This window comes from Sus scrofa, chromosome 18 (assembly GCF_054392235.1).
Source record: "Sus scrofa isolate SSC_HxYL_T2T_F1_AM1 chromosome 18, Sscrofa_HxYL_maternal_Yorkshire_Landrace_v2.0, whole genome shotgun sequence".
Lineage (NCBI taxonomy): Eukaryota > Metazoa > Chordata > Mammalia > Artiodactyla > Suidae > Sus > Sus scrofa.
In genome coordinates, this window is record NC_139400.1 from 20,014,129 (window position 1) to 20,030,117 (window position 15,989).

The 15,989-nt window shown below is 37.6% G+C and overlaps 1 protein-coding gene across 4 annotated transcripts in view; it reads right to left on the bottom strand.

The window, feature by feature from the left end:
- TRIM24 (tripartite motif containing 24) overlaps window positions 1–15,989 on the bottom strand; it is a 96,261-nt gene that overhangs the window by 39,555 nt on the left and 40,717 nt on the right. For all 4 annotated transcript variants that reach the window (XM_021079189.2, XM_021079187.2, XM_021079188.2 and 1 more), the window contains 4 exons: window positions 13,765–13,912; window positions 10,559–10,691; window positions 4,062–4,178; window positions 554–668 (listed from right to left, as the gene is read on the bottom strand). In XM_021079189.2, coding sequence (XP_020934848.1) covers window positions 554–668; window positions 4,062–4,178; window positions 10,559–10,691; window positions 13,765–13,912 — 513 coding nt within the window. The remainder of the gene's footprint in view (window positions 1–553; window positions 669–4,061; window positions 4,179–10,558; window positions 10,692–13,764; window positions 13,913–15,989) is intronic.

A 15,989-nucleotide genomic window follows, 5' to 3' on the forward strand; every position in this document is an offset into this window, starting at 1 on the left:
AAACACTGGCTCTGACGTTGACCTTCATGAGTGCAAACAAGCTGATTAAGACAGTAATATTTTACTTACCTGTGATAAGAAACACTATCCTAAGTGCCTTGAGCATCTCTCTGAGCACTGCTTTCACAATTAAGATTGCTGAGGACAGGAGGCACATTCTTTTACCTAATTTCCCAGAAAGCCAAATGTACATACTTGAGAATTAAACATAGCTCACTAAGTGTATCTTTCTGAAAAACTTTGCTCAGTTGCACTCCTTTGGTGACCCAAAGTTGTGAATTCAATAAATCTCTAAAATTGCTAAAAATGACTTTACGCAAGGCATTATTCTTTATGCTATTAAGTAAACAATAAGGATTAAGACAATGAGTATCATAAAACCATAAACTGTCAGCTACATTGTAAAGCCTCGCAAAAGAAAATCTGCAAATAGAGAATACTACTGAATCATAAATGGAAGCAATCACATGAAAAAGTCTGTGACTTCAAATACAAACACGTGTGAAAAATACTGTATGAATCACAACACACCGCCCTATTCACAGGAACTTACCTCAAGCTGATGCAGAAGAGCTTTTCCTTTTTTATTTATTTCTACCATCAAGGTAAATATGGCAACTTTAATATCCTGTTCCACCTGCTTCTGATTTTGATTTACTTCAATTATCCTGAAAATTAAATGGAAGGGGGAAAATCTAAGGCTGAATATTTTATAATACGCAATATTGATTTTTTACAATGTAATACAACAGGTAATATTGATTTTTACAATACGTAAAATTCACTTTTTTTCTTTTATGGCTGCACCTACAACACATGGAAGTTCCTGGGCCAGGGATTGAATCTGAGCTGCAGCTGCGACCTATGCTACATCTTTTAACCCACTGCGCTGGGTCTGGGATTGAACCTATGCCTCTGCAGACCCAAGCTGCTAAAGGTGGATTCTTCACCCACTGCGCCATGTTAAGAACTCCGGTATTAATTTTTTAATATATAAATTAGACCAAAATGTTTTCAGCTCTTAAAAGCTCAGCTATTTCTAAGGATCTTTCAGTTTAAATTTGACTTTCTTTCTTTTTTTTTTTTTTTTTTTGTCTTTTTGCCATTTCTTGGGCCACTCCCACGGCATATGGAGGTTCCCAGGCTAGGGGTCCAATTGGAGCTGTAGCTGCCAGCCTATGCCAGAGCCAGAGCAACGCAGGATCCGAGCCGCGTCTGCAACCTACACCACAGCTCAAGGCAACGCTGGATCGTTAACCCACTGAGCAAGGCCAGGGATCGAACCCGCAACCTCATGGTTCCTAGTCGGATTAACTACTGCGCCACAATGGGAACTCCAAATTTGACTTTCTTAAAGATGAGACAGCAGAAATATAACTCTTCCAAAACACAGTCACTTAATTCAATCTTAAAATGAAAATGTATAGGAGTTCCTGTTGTGGCTCAGCAGTAATGAACCCAACTCCTATCCTTGAGGATGCAGATTTGCTCCCTGGCCTTACTCAATGTGTTAAGGATCCAGTATTGCCATGAGTTGTGGTGTAGGTGGCAGATGAAGCTCAGACTCCTAGTGGCTGTGGTGTGGGCGGGCAGCAGCTGCAGGTCCAATTTGACCCGTAGCCTGGGAACCTACCTATGCTGAAAAGCAAAAAAAAAAAAAAAAAAAGAAGAAGAAAACTGCAAGGGAATGAACACATTTTAAATAAATATTGTTTAGAAAGATTATGATGACACTAGGGAAAATTCTTAGCCTCAAAGGATGGAAAAAAATGACTTATAAACAAGATAAGGAATGAATGAGTTCTATTATATTCACTGCAACTAAGAAGTAGATAAACCTAAATGTGTCACTTAGTCATCTGAGCTGCTACAGTATTCACTCTATCTGAACAAAAGCCAATAAACAGAAGTCTGCTACTTTTAATAACACATTTGTCTTGAAATAAGCAGCCAAATAGCCAAGTTTTATCAACTACCATATACATTTTTTTTTTGATTAGAGAAAACAGAAATGCTATTCTCATAGAGATTAAGACAGATAAAGAAAAAATACCTAGCATCACACTAGAATATCTTACAGGAGCAGAAAAAGAATAGTGCATTCATCACCAAACATTCTGCAGTAAATAGAAGACTTCATTTCTTCTGTCTGCTTTTCCTATAGTTACCCTCCAAAACTTAAGATCAAATGAGCAGGAATTTTATCCCTCATTGGAATCTTTTTAATTGAAGTATAGTTGATTTACAATGTTGTATAAATACCGGGTGTACAGCAATGATTATACATATACGCGTGTGTGTGTGTGTGTTGTGTATGTATTCTTTCTTTTTCATATTCTTTTCCCTTCTGGATTAACTAAAATCTTTCTATATCATAATGTATTATTTTATTTAAAAAAAGCATAAATCACTAAAAAAAAAGGTAAAGAAACTAATTTGGAAAAGTCACACTTTGATTTTAAGATTTATTATAAAAAGGTCTAGTCATGAAGACAGTGGGGTATTAGTAAAAAAGAACAGAACAGAGTTCAAAATAACCTCATATACATGTGGTCAACTGATTTTCTATAAAGGTGTCAAGGCAATTCAAAGCAAACAAATGGACCAAGTGCTAGAATAAATGGACAGCCATATGTTTAAAAAAAAAAAAAACCCTCTGGCCCATAGCTCATACCATGTACATAGTAAGAAAAAAGTCAAAAGGGTAAATTTCATCAAGGATGGATCTTTTATTTAAAATTAGTTATTTTACAATTGCTACTGTTTGCCACTAGATGGTAGAAATTATCTATCCTACCATTCTATAAATATGCATTATATATTTTCAATTACTCAGATAAAAAAATTTTAAACTTATCAGTTGCATTAATTTGGCAAAATATAGTACTGTGATTAGGAAATGGTAAAGAAAATCATATTTGGTCAACTACAGCTCTTCTGTGAAACAGAAAGGTAAAATGAAACAAAAGCCAATACAAAATAATAAAACTAAAAGACAGACACACCATAGAATTTTTATTGCCACGATGTATATTAATAATAAATAGATATAATAATAATACCAGGGCATCAAGAAAAGGTTAAATTATGCTTAAATCTCCTTCAAGGAAATCAGGTAAACCAAGAAATTCCTTCCGGGGGTGGGTGGCGAGAGTACCAGCTGCCCCACCTTAGCCATGTTCCAAATGATGAAAGCATAACAGACTGTGCTGACTGATCTCAAGGAAGACGAACTACAAAAGACCAACACACTTTTCCCTGGGATTAACATTCAAAGCCCCTGCAAGGCCTCTCTTATTCAAGCTCTTTCTAATAAGTGTTTCTTGATCTCTTTAGGCAGTGGCAAAACAACAAAGAAAGGGGACAAGGGAACTCAAAGGTTCTGTAAAAGGTCAGTGTGTGTGCTCCCCGAACGGGGGTAAAAAGGAGGGTAGACAAACGGCCTCTTTCACAGGGAGGTCAGTTGTTTGTTCCCCTAACCACTGAACTCTAAGACATGTATGTCCCTTTGGACAATCTGATGATTTGCTCCCTTGGAGGACAAAAGGCCTAACGGGGAACATTTACAATCGGGTGAAGTACTGCATCTGACAAGGAATAAAAGGTACGTGAAACAGTTTTAACAATCCCTGTCTCCTGGTGTCCAATCATCTCCACTTCGTTGCAATTAAAAGATGAGGGCCCATGGGAAGCATTTCAAAGTTTAGCAATCCTTAAAATAGCAATTAGTTAGATAGTCAAGGGTAAAATATATTCTGGCATTTCTTGAAAAATTGGAAAACATCAGATAATTATAAATTATTAATAACTAACAAATAAGCTGTTACTAAATGTAGCTTATTATAATAATTTTGAAATTTCATGGCTAAATCACTTTCCAATCTAAAGTTTCTAGAAATCCAAAGATTCTAAAAAGTCTTATCAAGTATGTATTATTAGACCCATGCGACAGCTTACTTGGTTACAATTCACCATGAGCTAAGTAAAATGCCTGCTAAGTTAATATACTTAACATACTACATAAAAATCTTTTAAATAACATAATAAATATATAAATTTACCTGTTTTGGATTTGATTTCCTGTAAACTTTATGTATTTTGTTTTTTCCATCAGTTTGGTGATTAGTGTATCTATGATCACTTTCTGATTCTGAAAAGCTTCTTCTATAAATTGGTATCTGAAGAAATAAATAAGACAATTATTTCACGCAAATGTCTGCCTAAAAAGAAAAACCCTGAGCAAGCAATTAATACCAAACTATTTAAGATAATGACCATAAAGGATACAAATAATCATCTTTTAAAAATACCAAATATACACATAAGACAAGTTTCTCCCTCCTCTCAAAATTATCCCTTAAGAATCTTAACAGATCTAACCCATGGACATTTTTAAAGCATTTTGAAAATGTAATGAAGACATTCATCATCCAAGCTTTGACAGGTTTAACAGGCTCCCTCTGCAGACTTGGCAAAAAGTAATCAGATATTAACTATTTTGCAATTTCATAATTATCAAAGTTTGATGCTTTTATAAATAAATATTTTGAAGATCACTTTTAAACAACAGGAAGTTGTGCTATGGGTCACAAATCACAAACACTACATGCTTTTAGGACAAATGAGGGGAAGTGAGGGAAGGCACATCTTGCATGTGATAAAGCACTAAGCAAGGAGCTCCTCTGTGATGCAACAGGATAGGCAACTCTGCTATAAATCCTGGACCTGGCACAGTGGGTTAAAGGATCTGGCTGTGGTATAGGTCATGACTGCAGCTTGGATCTAATCCCTGGACCAGGAACGCCAGGTGCTATGGGTCGACCAAAAAAGGGGGTGGCTGGGGCGGGGGAAAGCATTAAGCAACAGTATCATGAAATACATAAATTTTTAAAAACTGCCTTGGAAGTGAAGATGATAGCCTCTGACAAATTATGTAAGATGACTCAAGCATATTACTGGGGAAATAAGACAGTGTGTAAGTAAGCATAGAGTTTAATTAAAAGTTTCATATAATGAACAAAAGGAAGATACAATGTAATATTAAAAGAAATGGTCAAACTGGTCATCAGTATTTTAGGTGTATCTTAAACTCAATGTAAAACCGGCAATATTCCATTGGAATGTAAGCTGGTAATGGAGAACAGTATAGAGGTACCTTAGAAAACTGTACATAGAACTACCATATGACGCAGCAATCCCACTCTTGGGCATGTATTCGGACAAAACTTCCCTTAAAAAAGACACATGCACCTGCATGTTCATTGCAGCACTATTCACAATAGCCAAGACATGGAAACAACCCAAATGTCCATCACAGATGATTGGATTAAGAAGATGTGGTATATACACAATGGAATACTACTCGCCATAAAAAAGAACAAAACAATGCCACTGCAGCAACATGGACGGAAAGACTCTCATACTGGGTGAAGTAAGTCAAAAAGAGAAAGACAAATACCCTCTGATATCACCTATGTCTAGAATCTAATATATGGCACAAATGAAGCTTTCCACAGAAAAGAAAATCATGGACTTGAAGAATAGACTTGTGGTTGCCGAGGGGTAGGGAGTGGGGTGGATGGGGTGCTTGCGGTTAACAGATGCAGACTATTGCCTTTGGAATGACAGGCAATGAGCTTCTGCTGTACAGCACTGGGAACTATGTCTAGTCACTTATGATGGAGCATGATAATGTAGAAAAAAGAATCTATATACGTATGTGTAACTGGGTCACCATGCTGTACAGTAGAAAATTGACGGAACACTGTAAACCAGCTATAATGGAAAAAAGAAATCATTACATTAAAAAAAAAAAACTTGCAATATTCCATTATGACGTTTTCTAGTTCTCTTTCATAGCTAGTGTTCATCAGGTTTGAGAAATTTTCCTTTTATTCTTAGTTTGCTAAGATTTTATATCATGGATGTATTTCTTTACTGAATTCTGCCTCTACTGAGATGATCATATAATTTTTCCTTTATTCTTCTAAAATGATGACTTACTTGAATGATTTTCAAAGGTTAAATCACCATGCTACTGCATTTGGTTTCCTAATGTGTTTCTTAGAAATTTTAAGTTCATTTCACGGATAACACTGCTTGGTAATTTTCATTTTTTTCCCTCTCATAAAACAACTTGAAGAGAATTAATTATTTTACAATTCTATAGACAAGAAGGAATAGAAAATGTATTTTTACCTTACCTATTTTGTAGATTCATCAGTGAAATCATTTGGGTCTATAGTTTTCTTTGTGGGAAAGTTACATATAGATTTATAATAAATTTTAAAAGACCATTTTGATTTTCTATTTTATCTTGCACTAGTTTTGGTAAATGTATTTTCTAAGAACTAACTCATTTCACGTAAAAATTATCAAATTTAATGAAAGATAACATTTTTATATTTTTAAGTGCCTGGACAAAATGTGGCAAATGCCCTCTTTTCACCCCTGGCATTGGTTATTTGAGCCTGTTCTTTTTCTAATCACTAAAGAGATTTGTTAATTTTATTAATATTTTGATGGATCCAATTTGGGGCTTTGGCTATTTCATTAAATTTTGCATTGTCTTTACTGGATCCTTTTGCTACTTATTTCGGCTTTAATTTGCTACTTTTTACAACCTGAGATAAATGTTTAGCACATTTATTTATCCTTAATATCTAATATATGCATTTAATGATATATATTTTCCTCTGGCTTTAGCAGTATACTTAAGAATGGTATTTTCACTATCATTGAGATAAACATAGCTTCTAATATCTACTGGAATTTTTTTGATATTTTATTTAAATTTATTTTTAACTGCTTCTTTTAAAAATAATTTCAAAGTTATATAGCACAGAGATCGCACATATACCTTTATAAAGATTAATTCCTTTATCAAACATTGCCTCACCATTGCCCTTTAACGCCTTAATAATTTGTATGCATTTCCTAAAGGCAAGGATATTCTATTATGTAACCATAATTACTAAATACAGGAAATTTGACACTGAGATAATACTTTCATGTAATCTACAGACCATACTCCAGTTACGTAATTTGTCTCAGTCACGTGCCCAGTAACATTTTTCCCCTCTAGTCTGGGATACAGTCCAGGATCATGTATCAGTGCATTTAGTTTTCATATGAATTACATTTCATTTTCAAAAATATGGAGATTTTTCTCATCTATTATTGTTTTCTAGATTGACTGTACTGAATTTACACAAGAATTTATGACTTCAATTATTTGAAATGTAAAACTGCCCTGGCATATGGTTAGCTTTTTAGGGCCACACCTGCAGCATATGGAAGTTGCCAAGCTAGGGGTCCAACTGGAGCTGCAGCCGCTGGCCTATGTCACAGCCACAGCAACATCCAATCCAAACTGCTTCTGTGACCTACACACTACAGCCATGACGGATCCTTAACCCAATGAATGAGGCCAGGGATTGAACCTGTATCCTCATGGATGGATACTAATTAGGTTTGTTACCTGGTAAGCCACATAGAACATCCAATTTTTCTTTCCATGTTTGAAAATCATGTGCACTGGCGTCCAGTTGTGGCGCAGTGCACTAAGGTTCTGGTGACGTCACTGCAACAGCTTGGTTTGCTGCTGTGGTGCAGGTTCAATACCTGACCCGGGAACTTAAACTATGTTCTAAGTAATGTTATTTTTCTTTAAATGTTCTAAGGCTGTGAGGAATATAAATTTAGAACTGCTTTATATTTTTTAGATAGAATATTTTATGGTTATGAAGTATCTTTATCCCAAATAAAGTACTTTGATACAGCAGCTGACCTCTGATTAGTGTTTTTATGGAATGTCTTTTCCCGTCACTCTTTTTTATATACATAGGCTTTACATATTTTTCTTATAAAAAGTAGCACATTCTCCATTAGCTTTCTTATCCAGCATGCAATCTTTTAATTTAGAATATTTTATCCATTCACATTTATTATGATTACAAATACATTTACAGATCTAACAACTTAATAAAGTCTTATTAAATCCCTTTTGTTCTTTTTTCTTTTTTTGGCCAGAGTTTAGACTGATTATTAATTTTTCTGCTTCCTCCCTCTCTTACCTTGGTAATCCTATTGACTTGCACTATTCTTTTAGTGACTGCTCTACATTAGAAGATGCAGGTATTGAAGTATCATCTAATATTAATTTGTAGTTTACTACCTTCTTCCTAAACAACACATGAACACAAACTCTGTTCTGTATCCTCCTAACGTGTGGTATGTGATATATAACACACACATGACACACACCAAGACATTATTATTTCTTAAGTCAATAACATTTTAGATTTACTCACATAACTTTTTTTTTTTTTTAGGGCCACATGCGCGGCATATAGAGTTTCCCAGGCTAGGGGTCAAATCGTAGCTACAGCTGCCAGCCTATGCCACAGCCGAAGTAATTCAGAATCCGAGCTGTGCCTGTGACCTACACCAGACCTTACAGCAACGCCGGATCCTTAACCCACTGAGCAAGGCCATGGATACTAGTCGGATTCATTTCTATTGCACCTCAATGGCAACTCCCAGACTTTTTAACTTTTTAACATTTTAACTACTCTTTGTGCTGTCATGCATCACCTAGCATTCTTCTTCTGACTCAAGTTTGCTTCTGTGTTTACTGGGGAATGTATTCTCCCAGTTTATTTTGTCTGAAAACGTCTGTCATTAACTTTCAATTCTGAGGACTATATTCATTGGGTATAAAATTTTAGTTTTGTGGTTATTTTCTTTTTGCACTTCAAAAAGATTATTTTTTAATTATTCTGCTGGGAGTACTGCAGCTTCTAGAACATAGGCCAGATGTCTTTCTTCAGTATTACAAAGTTCTAAGCTATTACATTCTTTCCTCAAATGCTGTTTCCTTCCCATTCTCTCTCTCCTTCTTGGGTCCCAAGTACACCCTGTATTAGATCATCTCCATCCCTCTTCCATTTTCCATCTTTCTGTTTATCATGCTTCATTTAGTTATTTTCTCCTAGCTCATTACTCATTTTCTGGCATACCAAATCTGCTGTAAACGAGTTAATTTCAGTTATTGTAATATCAAGTTCTAGACTTTGTTCACATTGCCTTATTTCCCAGTATACATGGTTACTTCGAATTGTGAGCTGAACCATTTTAACGAAACTCATTAAATAAACCTGAGGTCTAGGATGATGTTTTGTTGCTCCAGGGAGGATTTCATTTTATTCTACCAGGTACTCTGAGGTACCAGCAATACAATTCTGATTTAATCCCACTCTGGCTACCGAGAAGATCTGATTCTGCACTTTTGGAACCTACCTGTGAACAACTATGTACCAGCTAGCTCATCTTTTCTATGACAGTGTAGACTTTCAGGATCCCAACTCAAGGCAAGGAGAAGTCTTTAACCTCTGAAATCCCCGAAGTCCAATCCCTGTCTTTCAGTCCTGTGAGCCTATTAAACGTACCCCTCAATCACTAGCCAAGTGCTTCCAAGGGGGAAAAAGCCTATACCTTTTTCTGTTCCCACTCCATGCCAATCCTGGCCCATTAGCTCTTAATTATCAAGCTCTAAAATATCCTATCAATGATTTCTGCATTTTTCCCATGTCTTCTAAGTGACCCTCACTGGTATGGTTGGTCAAATTATCTAGTCTGCCACTATCGGGAGCCCAGAGCATTTTCACCAATTATATTTGCATTGATTTATCAGAATCTGTTTTTAAGTCAGTTGTTAATTCAAATGGCTATGGAAGACAGCTTTCAAAGTAAGCTTTGGTAGGGACTATGATGATTTAGAAAAGCCTTCCCATTCTAAAGAAGACTAAAGTCAATTCCAGCCAAATATTGACATGAGAGTATATGGAGCCCAGGGCTAGAATAGATTCCATTTTATTAAACCAAACAAAAACCCGATCAAACCAAAATCAAAGACCTAACTTTTTTAATATGTAAAATCTCATTTACAACACTGGCAACTAAACTAATTCCATGCATTTTTAAAAACTGTGTAGGAGAGTTACTGTTGTAACTAATATCTATAAGGCTGTCTTTCCGATCCTTGTCCTTGCTCAATGGGTTAAGGATCCAGTGTTGCCATGAGCTGTGGTGCAGCCCACAGATGTGGTTCAGATCCCATGTTGCTGTGGCTGTGGTGTCAGCTCCAACTTGATCCCTAGTCAGGGACCTTTCATACGCCACAGTGCAGCCCTTAAAAAAAAAAAAAAAAGCGTGTAGGCCAGTGGTTTGGTGACTTTGCTCTCCAGGGCATTTGGCAATATCTGGAGAGTTTGGTTTTCACAACTGGAAGAATGCTATTTGAATCTGTTAACTAGAAGTCAAAGATGCAGTTAACACCATACAAGGCACCAGACAGCCCCCCACAACACAGAATTACCTGGCTCCAAAGTTTGCAACACCCAAGGTGAAAAATCTTGAAAATCTTGCAACAGGCCAACATATTGCTAGCCAAACAAAACATTATCTGCAGACCGACATTGGGTTGGGGTGCCATCAACTGTCTAGTCCTCATAAAGCTGTGTTATAAATCTATGTACATAATGAAAGATGCTGGTACCTATGCTCTTTATGTTCTAATAACTGGCAGTCCCGACACGTCAGTTTGTCACATGTTTCACAGTAAAGCTTCAGCTGCTCCTTCTTATGAAAAGGACAAAACACTGGTCGCTGACTGGTCACACCAACTGCCTCTGTGGAAACAATGGGAGGCAAAAAGAAGAAATTCACATAATTAAATAGTGAATAACTCCTGGATGGTTCATTTATATTCAAATCCGTTGTGATATAAAGGAGCTGCAGTTTCACCAACACCATCATTGCCACTAGGTTTTATAATATAGCCCAGATAAGTGAGCGGGACCTAAATGGAATAAATGTGGGTGATTACCTTTTTAATGCAAGGCAGAATAATGTGTTAAAGGGGTGATGGGAAAATTATTTCCCCACTTTTGCAAAATTCCTAAACAGAGCATACGCATCAACATGGCTAATCATAAAGTTTTTGCTATTAATAGTTATCCAACGTGGAAATAAAACTCCGCAAGGCTTATGTTACAATGTTAAATGGAAAAACGAGAATACAAATAAGTAGAATACAAAGCTACGTTGAGAGAAATTAAATATAAAATGAACTAAAATGTATAGAGAGGGTAACTAAGATAAATTTAAAGATAAAAACGAAAAGGTAACCTACTATCTAGTCATATCAAAAAGAAGGGAAAAATAAATAAAATTCTGAAAAAAGGAAAAATAACCAAGTAGAGAAAAATACATTAAAAGAATACTAAAAGCACAAGACATCAAGACTGAAAGGAGGAGTTCCCGTCATGGCTCAGTGGTTAACGAATCCGACTAGGAACCGTGAGGTTGTGCGTTCGATCCCTGGCCTCACCCAGTGGGTTAAGGATCTGGCACTGCCGTGAGCTATAGTGTAAGTAGTAGACGAGGCTTGGTTTCCACGTTGCTGTGGCTGTGGCGTAGGCCCGATTAGACCCCTAGCCTGGGAACCTCCATATGCCACGGGAGAGGCCCTAGAAAAGACCAAAAAAAAAAAAAAGACTAAATGGAATTAATTCCAACAATGAATGTATAGTTGGTTCAATATCAGTACTGTCATAGCTCCCTGCACTCTTCTCCCTAAGGTTCACGCCATCTGGGCATCACAGTAGGCAGGGTGACCACACCTCCTTAGCTGGCTTGCAACAGCCTGCTTTGCGTCGGCTCCTCAGGAATACTTATTGAGATTCTGATGTAGACGATTAAGGCATTAGTCACCCATTTATAGACTTCCTTTATTTATGAGGAATTTAGACTCTGACTCACAGTCATCCTCCTAGCCTAAGTCTCATCAACACCCTGGATGATTTAGAAGTCCCCAGAGTATCACAAGCCTCTCAGACTTTTTCATCTCTGAAAACCTGCACCTCATTTTAGCTACTTATTCAATTTACTACACATCATGGTCTCATCCTAGATTTTTTTCTTGTCCATTGCTCTTCCATTTCTGTAATCATAAATTCAAACATCCCACTTTAATAACTTCTGCTTTCTCAGCTTCCAATTCTTAACTACTCTCACTGTAGCTATCGCTATTGCTAGTCCCTAATCATTTCTTTCACCCTGTCAGCTGACACCATCAACTTCACTGCCTTCATACAGCTAACATCCCCAATAATTCATGCCAAGGCTTGGCATTTTCTGCATCTCTCACCCTGCGGAAATTCAAGAACACCAGTCCAGCTAATCTCCAACCCTAAATAGTTTGGTCCTTCTCTATCCCCACATCAGACTGGCGAGAACTGACAGATTAAGTTTTAAGAACTGTATCAAACGGAACCTTGATGCTACTATGCAATCCAAAGCTCAACTCTCTTCTAACTGGAATTATTTCCAAGAATAACTGGAATGTGGAATCCTTCACATTCTTTACTTTTTTAGTCCTATGTCCTCTGCTCTCCTTTTAAATAACTGCCTACCTTCACAGAAAAGCAGGTCTTTCTAGCACTAATCTATTATAGTTACCTGGGTCTATACCTGGCCTTTGCTCCTTTGTGTCTTCTCTTCATCAGTGATCTCAGAAGTGACACTCTCCTTTCCCTGTGCGTCCTCAGCTCTTACCACTCTTCCTCTTGCATCTTACTATTCAGCTATACTCAACATCCCCCTCTGGAAATGTGTGCATGTGCTTCAGTTTGCCCACCCTTCTCCTTCCTGTAATGAATTTCTATTCATCCTTGAAGCCTCAGGTTTGGCCTTTAATGCAAATCCCCAAATCTGAGTTTGGTACTCCTTTCATGTGCTCCCAAGGCCTGAACTATGATTCCTAATTTGTTTAGTCTTCATCATACTGTTAACTCCTGGACGGCAGGAAGTATCTGTCTAATTCACCATTTCATCTTTTTAATCTAGCACACTTTCTGGAATATAGAATAGGTGTACAAACAGTACTTGACTCAATGAATAAAAAGCAGTGAATTAATTTTTAAACAAAGATATATTAATGACTCACAAAACCAAATGAGGTTCTGACAAACATTACAATATGGATGGAGCCTGAAAACATTGTGATAAGTACAATAAGCTGGACAATGAAGGACAAATACCGTAGGATGTCCACTTGTATGAAATACCCAAAATAAGCAAATTCACAGAGACAGACACAGGACTAGAAGTTAGCGGGGGCTGCTGGTGAGAAGGACATAAGGAGTCATTATTTGCTGGGTACAGTTTCTTTGCGGGGCTGCTAAAAAAGTTTTGGAAATAGCTAAGTGCTGATGGTTGCATAACAATGTTGAATACAATTCATGCCACTGATCTGTACACTTAATATGGTTAGAATGTCAAATTTTAAGTTACAGATATTTTACTATAATAAAAAATACATTTATAGAACAAATATCATGAAACAGCCTTACCATAAGAATATCAGAGAGAAAAAAGTTTTAAAACTTTTTTAAAGCTCATCTGTTATCATCTTAAAAATAAGATAAGAAAAAAGTTTTAAAAGCTACTTTCTTCCTCATTTGCTATACATTCACATAAGGCATTTATATGAGGATGGTGAGTATAAATATAAAGCAGAACAGTTTATCTATTCATACCTACCGACATTTATAAGTATTCAAATACAGACTATAAACAACATAGACTTCCTTGTATTAAAATACAAACTATATTCAATACTTACTGGTGTATCTAAACAAGTCAGTATGGGAAGAATGACTATGGAAGGGATAGAGAAAAAAAGAGATAAAAAACGATTACCTGGAGATACTTCTTCTTTCTGTCTCACAGTGTGGTCTTTTGTGAATTTCACCCTTTGATGAGCTCGGATGCATGTCTTGCAGAGCCATTCAACACACTCTACACAAAACCCATTAGCTTCTGCATTGTCCTCACAGCTTGTACATACCTAATAAAAGAAACATGTCCCATCAATTTTTGAGATAAAAACACAACATGTAAGAAAAGGTAATCATATTTTAATGACATACCAAGCATGCTTGTCTCTGTCAGTTACCTTCCCGTGTTCATAAACTTAAACTGATACTATGTTTTCAACTATAAACATATGAAATGGAAATAAAAAGACATTAGCCCTAGTTCAATGTCAAATATTCCAGGCACTATGCTATTTGTTGAGGATACCACAATCAGAAAAAGCAAACCCAGTCCCTGCCCTTTTGACACCTGGGCTCCTAGATGGAAGTGTGGGTTCAAATCCCAGTTCCTCTACTTACTAGCTGAACAGTCTTGGGCAGGTGACTTAGAATGCTCATCTTTAAAATAGCGGTGTTCCCATCATGGCTCAGAGGTTAACGAATCTGACTAGCATCCATGAAGGCGCAGGTTCAAACCCTGGCCTTGCTCAGTGGGTTAGGGATCCAGCGTTGCTGTGAGCTGTGGTGGACAGAGGTCTCAGATCCTGGGTTGCTGTGGCACAGGCCAGCAGCTACAGCTCTGATCTGACCCCTAGCCTGGGAACCTCCATATGCCGCAGGTGCGGCCCTAAAAAGCAAAAATAAATAAAACAAAATAAAATAAATGATAACAACATGGATTTTACTGAGTGGTTCTGAAGACTAAACATGAGAAAGTCACATAATAATCACACTAACATATAACGACAAATTGAGAAGTGCCATCAAGGAAAAGAAGCTGTCAGCACGTATGATGGAGGAAAGTGATCTGATTCCAGTGGGGTTGTAGGGCTGGGGAAAGCACAAGCAGAGAGAGCCAGGCGAGGCTTTCTCTAAAGCGATCATATTTGTCCAAGATATGAAAGTGGAGTCCTCAATTACTGATGAAAGCCTTCTAGGCAGAGAGAACAGCATGTACCAAAGGCTCTGGCAAGAATATGGCAGGTTCAAAGAACTGACAGAAAGCCAAGTACGACTGAAGTGGAGAGATCAAGGGGAAGACAGGCAAGAGAAGGAGCGGGTGGCTGGGCAGGCAGGGGCCAGATCGAGTAGGATCACACAACAGTATCGGTCTTTGTCTGAAAAAGTGTCCTAAAAGCTTTCAAGTCAGTAGGTGACACAGACAGATGTGCATTTAAAAAATCAATGTCCCTGCAAAGTAGAGAACAGATTGGGAAAAAAAGCAAGGGTTTCGACATGGAGATTAGTAGAAGTCCTTCTCAGGGGTTTATTGAGTGAGGAGCAGTGGAGATGAATGAAGGAGATCGGGAAGTAGAACAGGCTGGCGTGGGGGATGCACTGGATACAGAAGGTGCAGGGATAGCCCCTCTGCTTCCAGCTTGCTGACCTGTGTAAATGGTGGCACTATTCTCTGAGAACAGCTATTAAAAAGGTACACAAGATATAAACAGTCCCCATGACATCATTTGTGGTTGGGGAAAAAAATTTCCCTCCTCAATCAGCGGTTTACATTAGCTAAATTCCAAATACCTGGATAACATTTCCACAACCCAAACCTGCCTTTTCTTAGCTCTTGTCTTCAACATTGTGAACAACGCTTGATACCGCTCATTCTTTTATTTTTTTTTTTTTGAGGGCCACACATGCGGCATATGCAAGATTCCAGGCAGGGGTCCAACTGGAGCTGCAGCTGCCAGCCTATGCCACAGCTACAGCAACGCTCCATCCGAGCCGCGTCTAAGACCTATGCCTCAGCTGGTGGCAGCGCCGGATCCTTAACTCACTGAAAAGGCCAGGGATCAAATCCAAATCCTCATAATAAACATTATGTCAGGTTCTTAACCTGCTGACCACAACGGGAACTCCAGTGCCACCAATTCTTACTTCCCTGACACTTGCAGATCCTTTTCTCTCCCAGATTGCCTCTCTGGATCCCACCACTACTCCTCCTCCCCTGATTCTGTAGATTTTTGTTAGATCTGGGGATTAGTCTCATCTATTCCCTCAGCGTCAACTCTCAACTCTATAAGGATGCCATCTAAAACTTAATCTCCATATTAGGCAGCAAAAAGGAGTAAGGGATCACTACACATACTGTTAGGAAGGGAT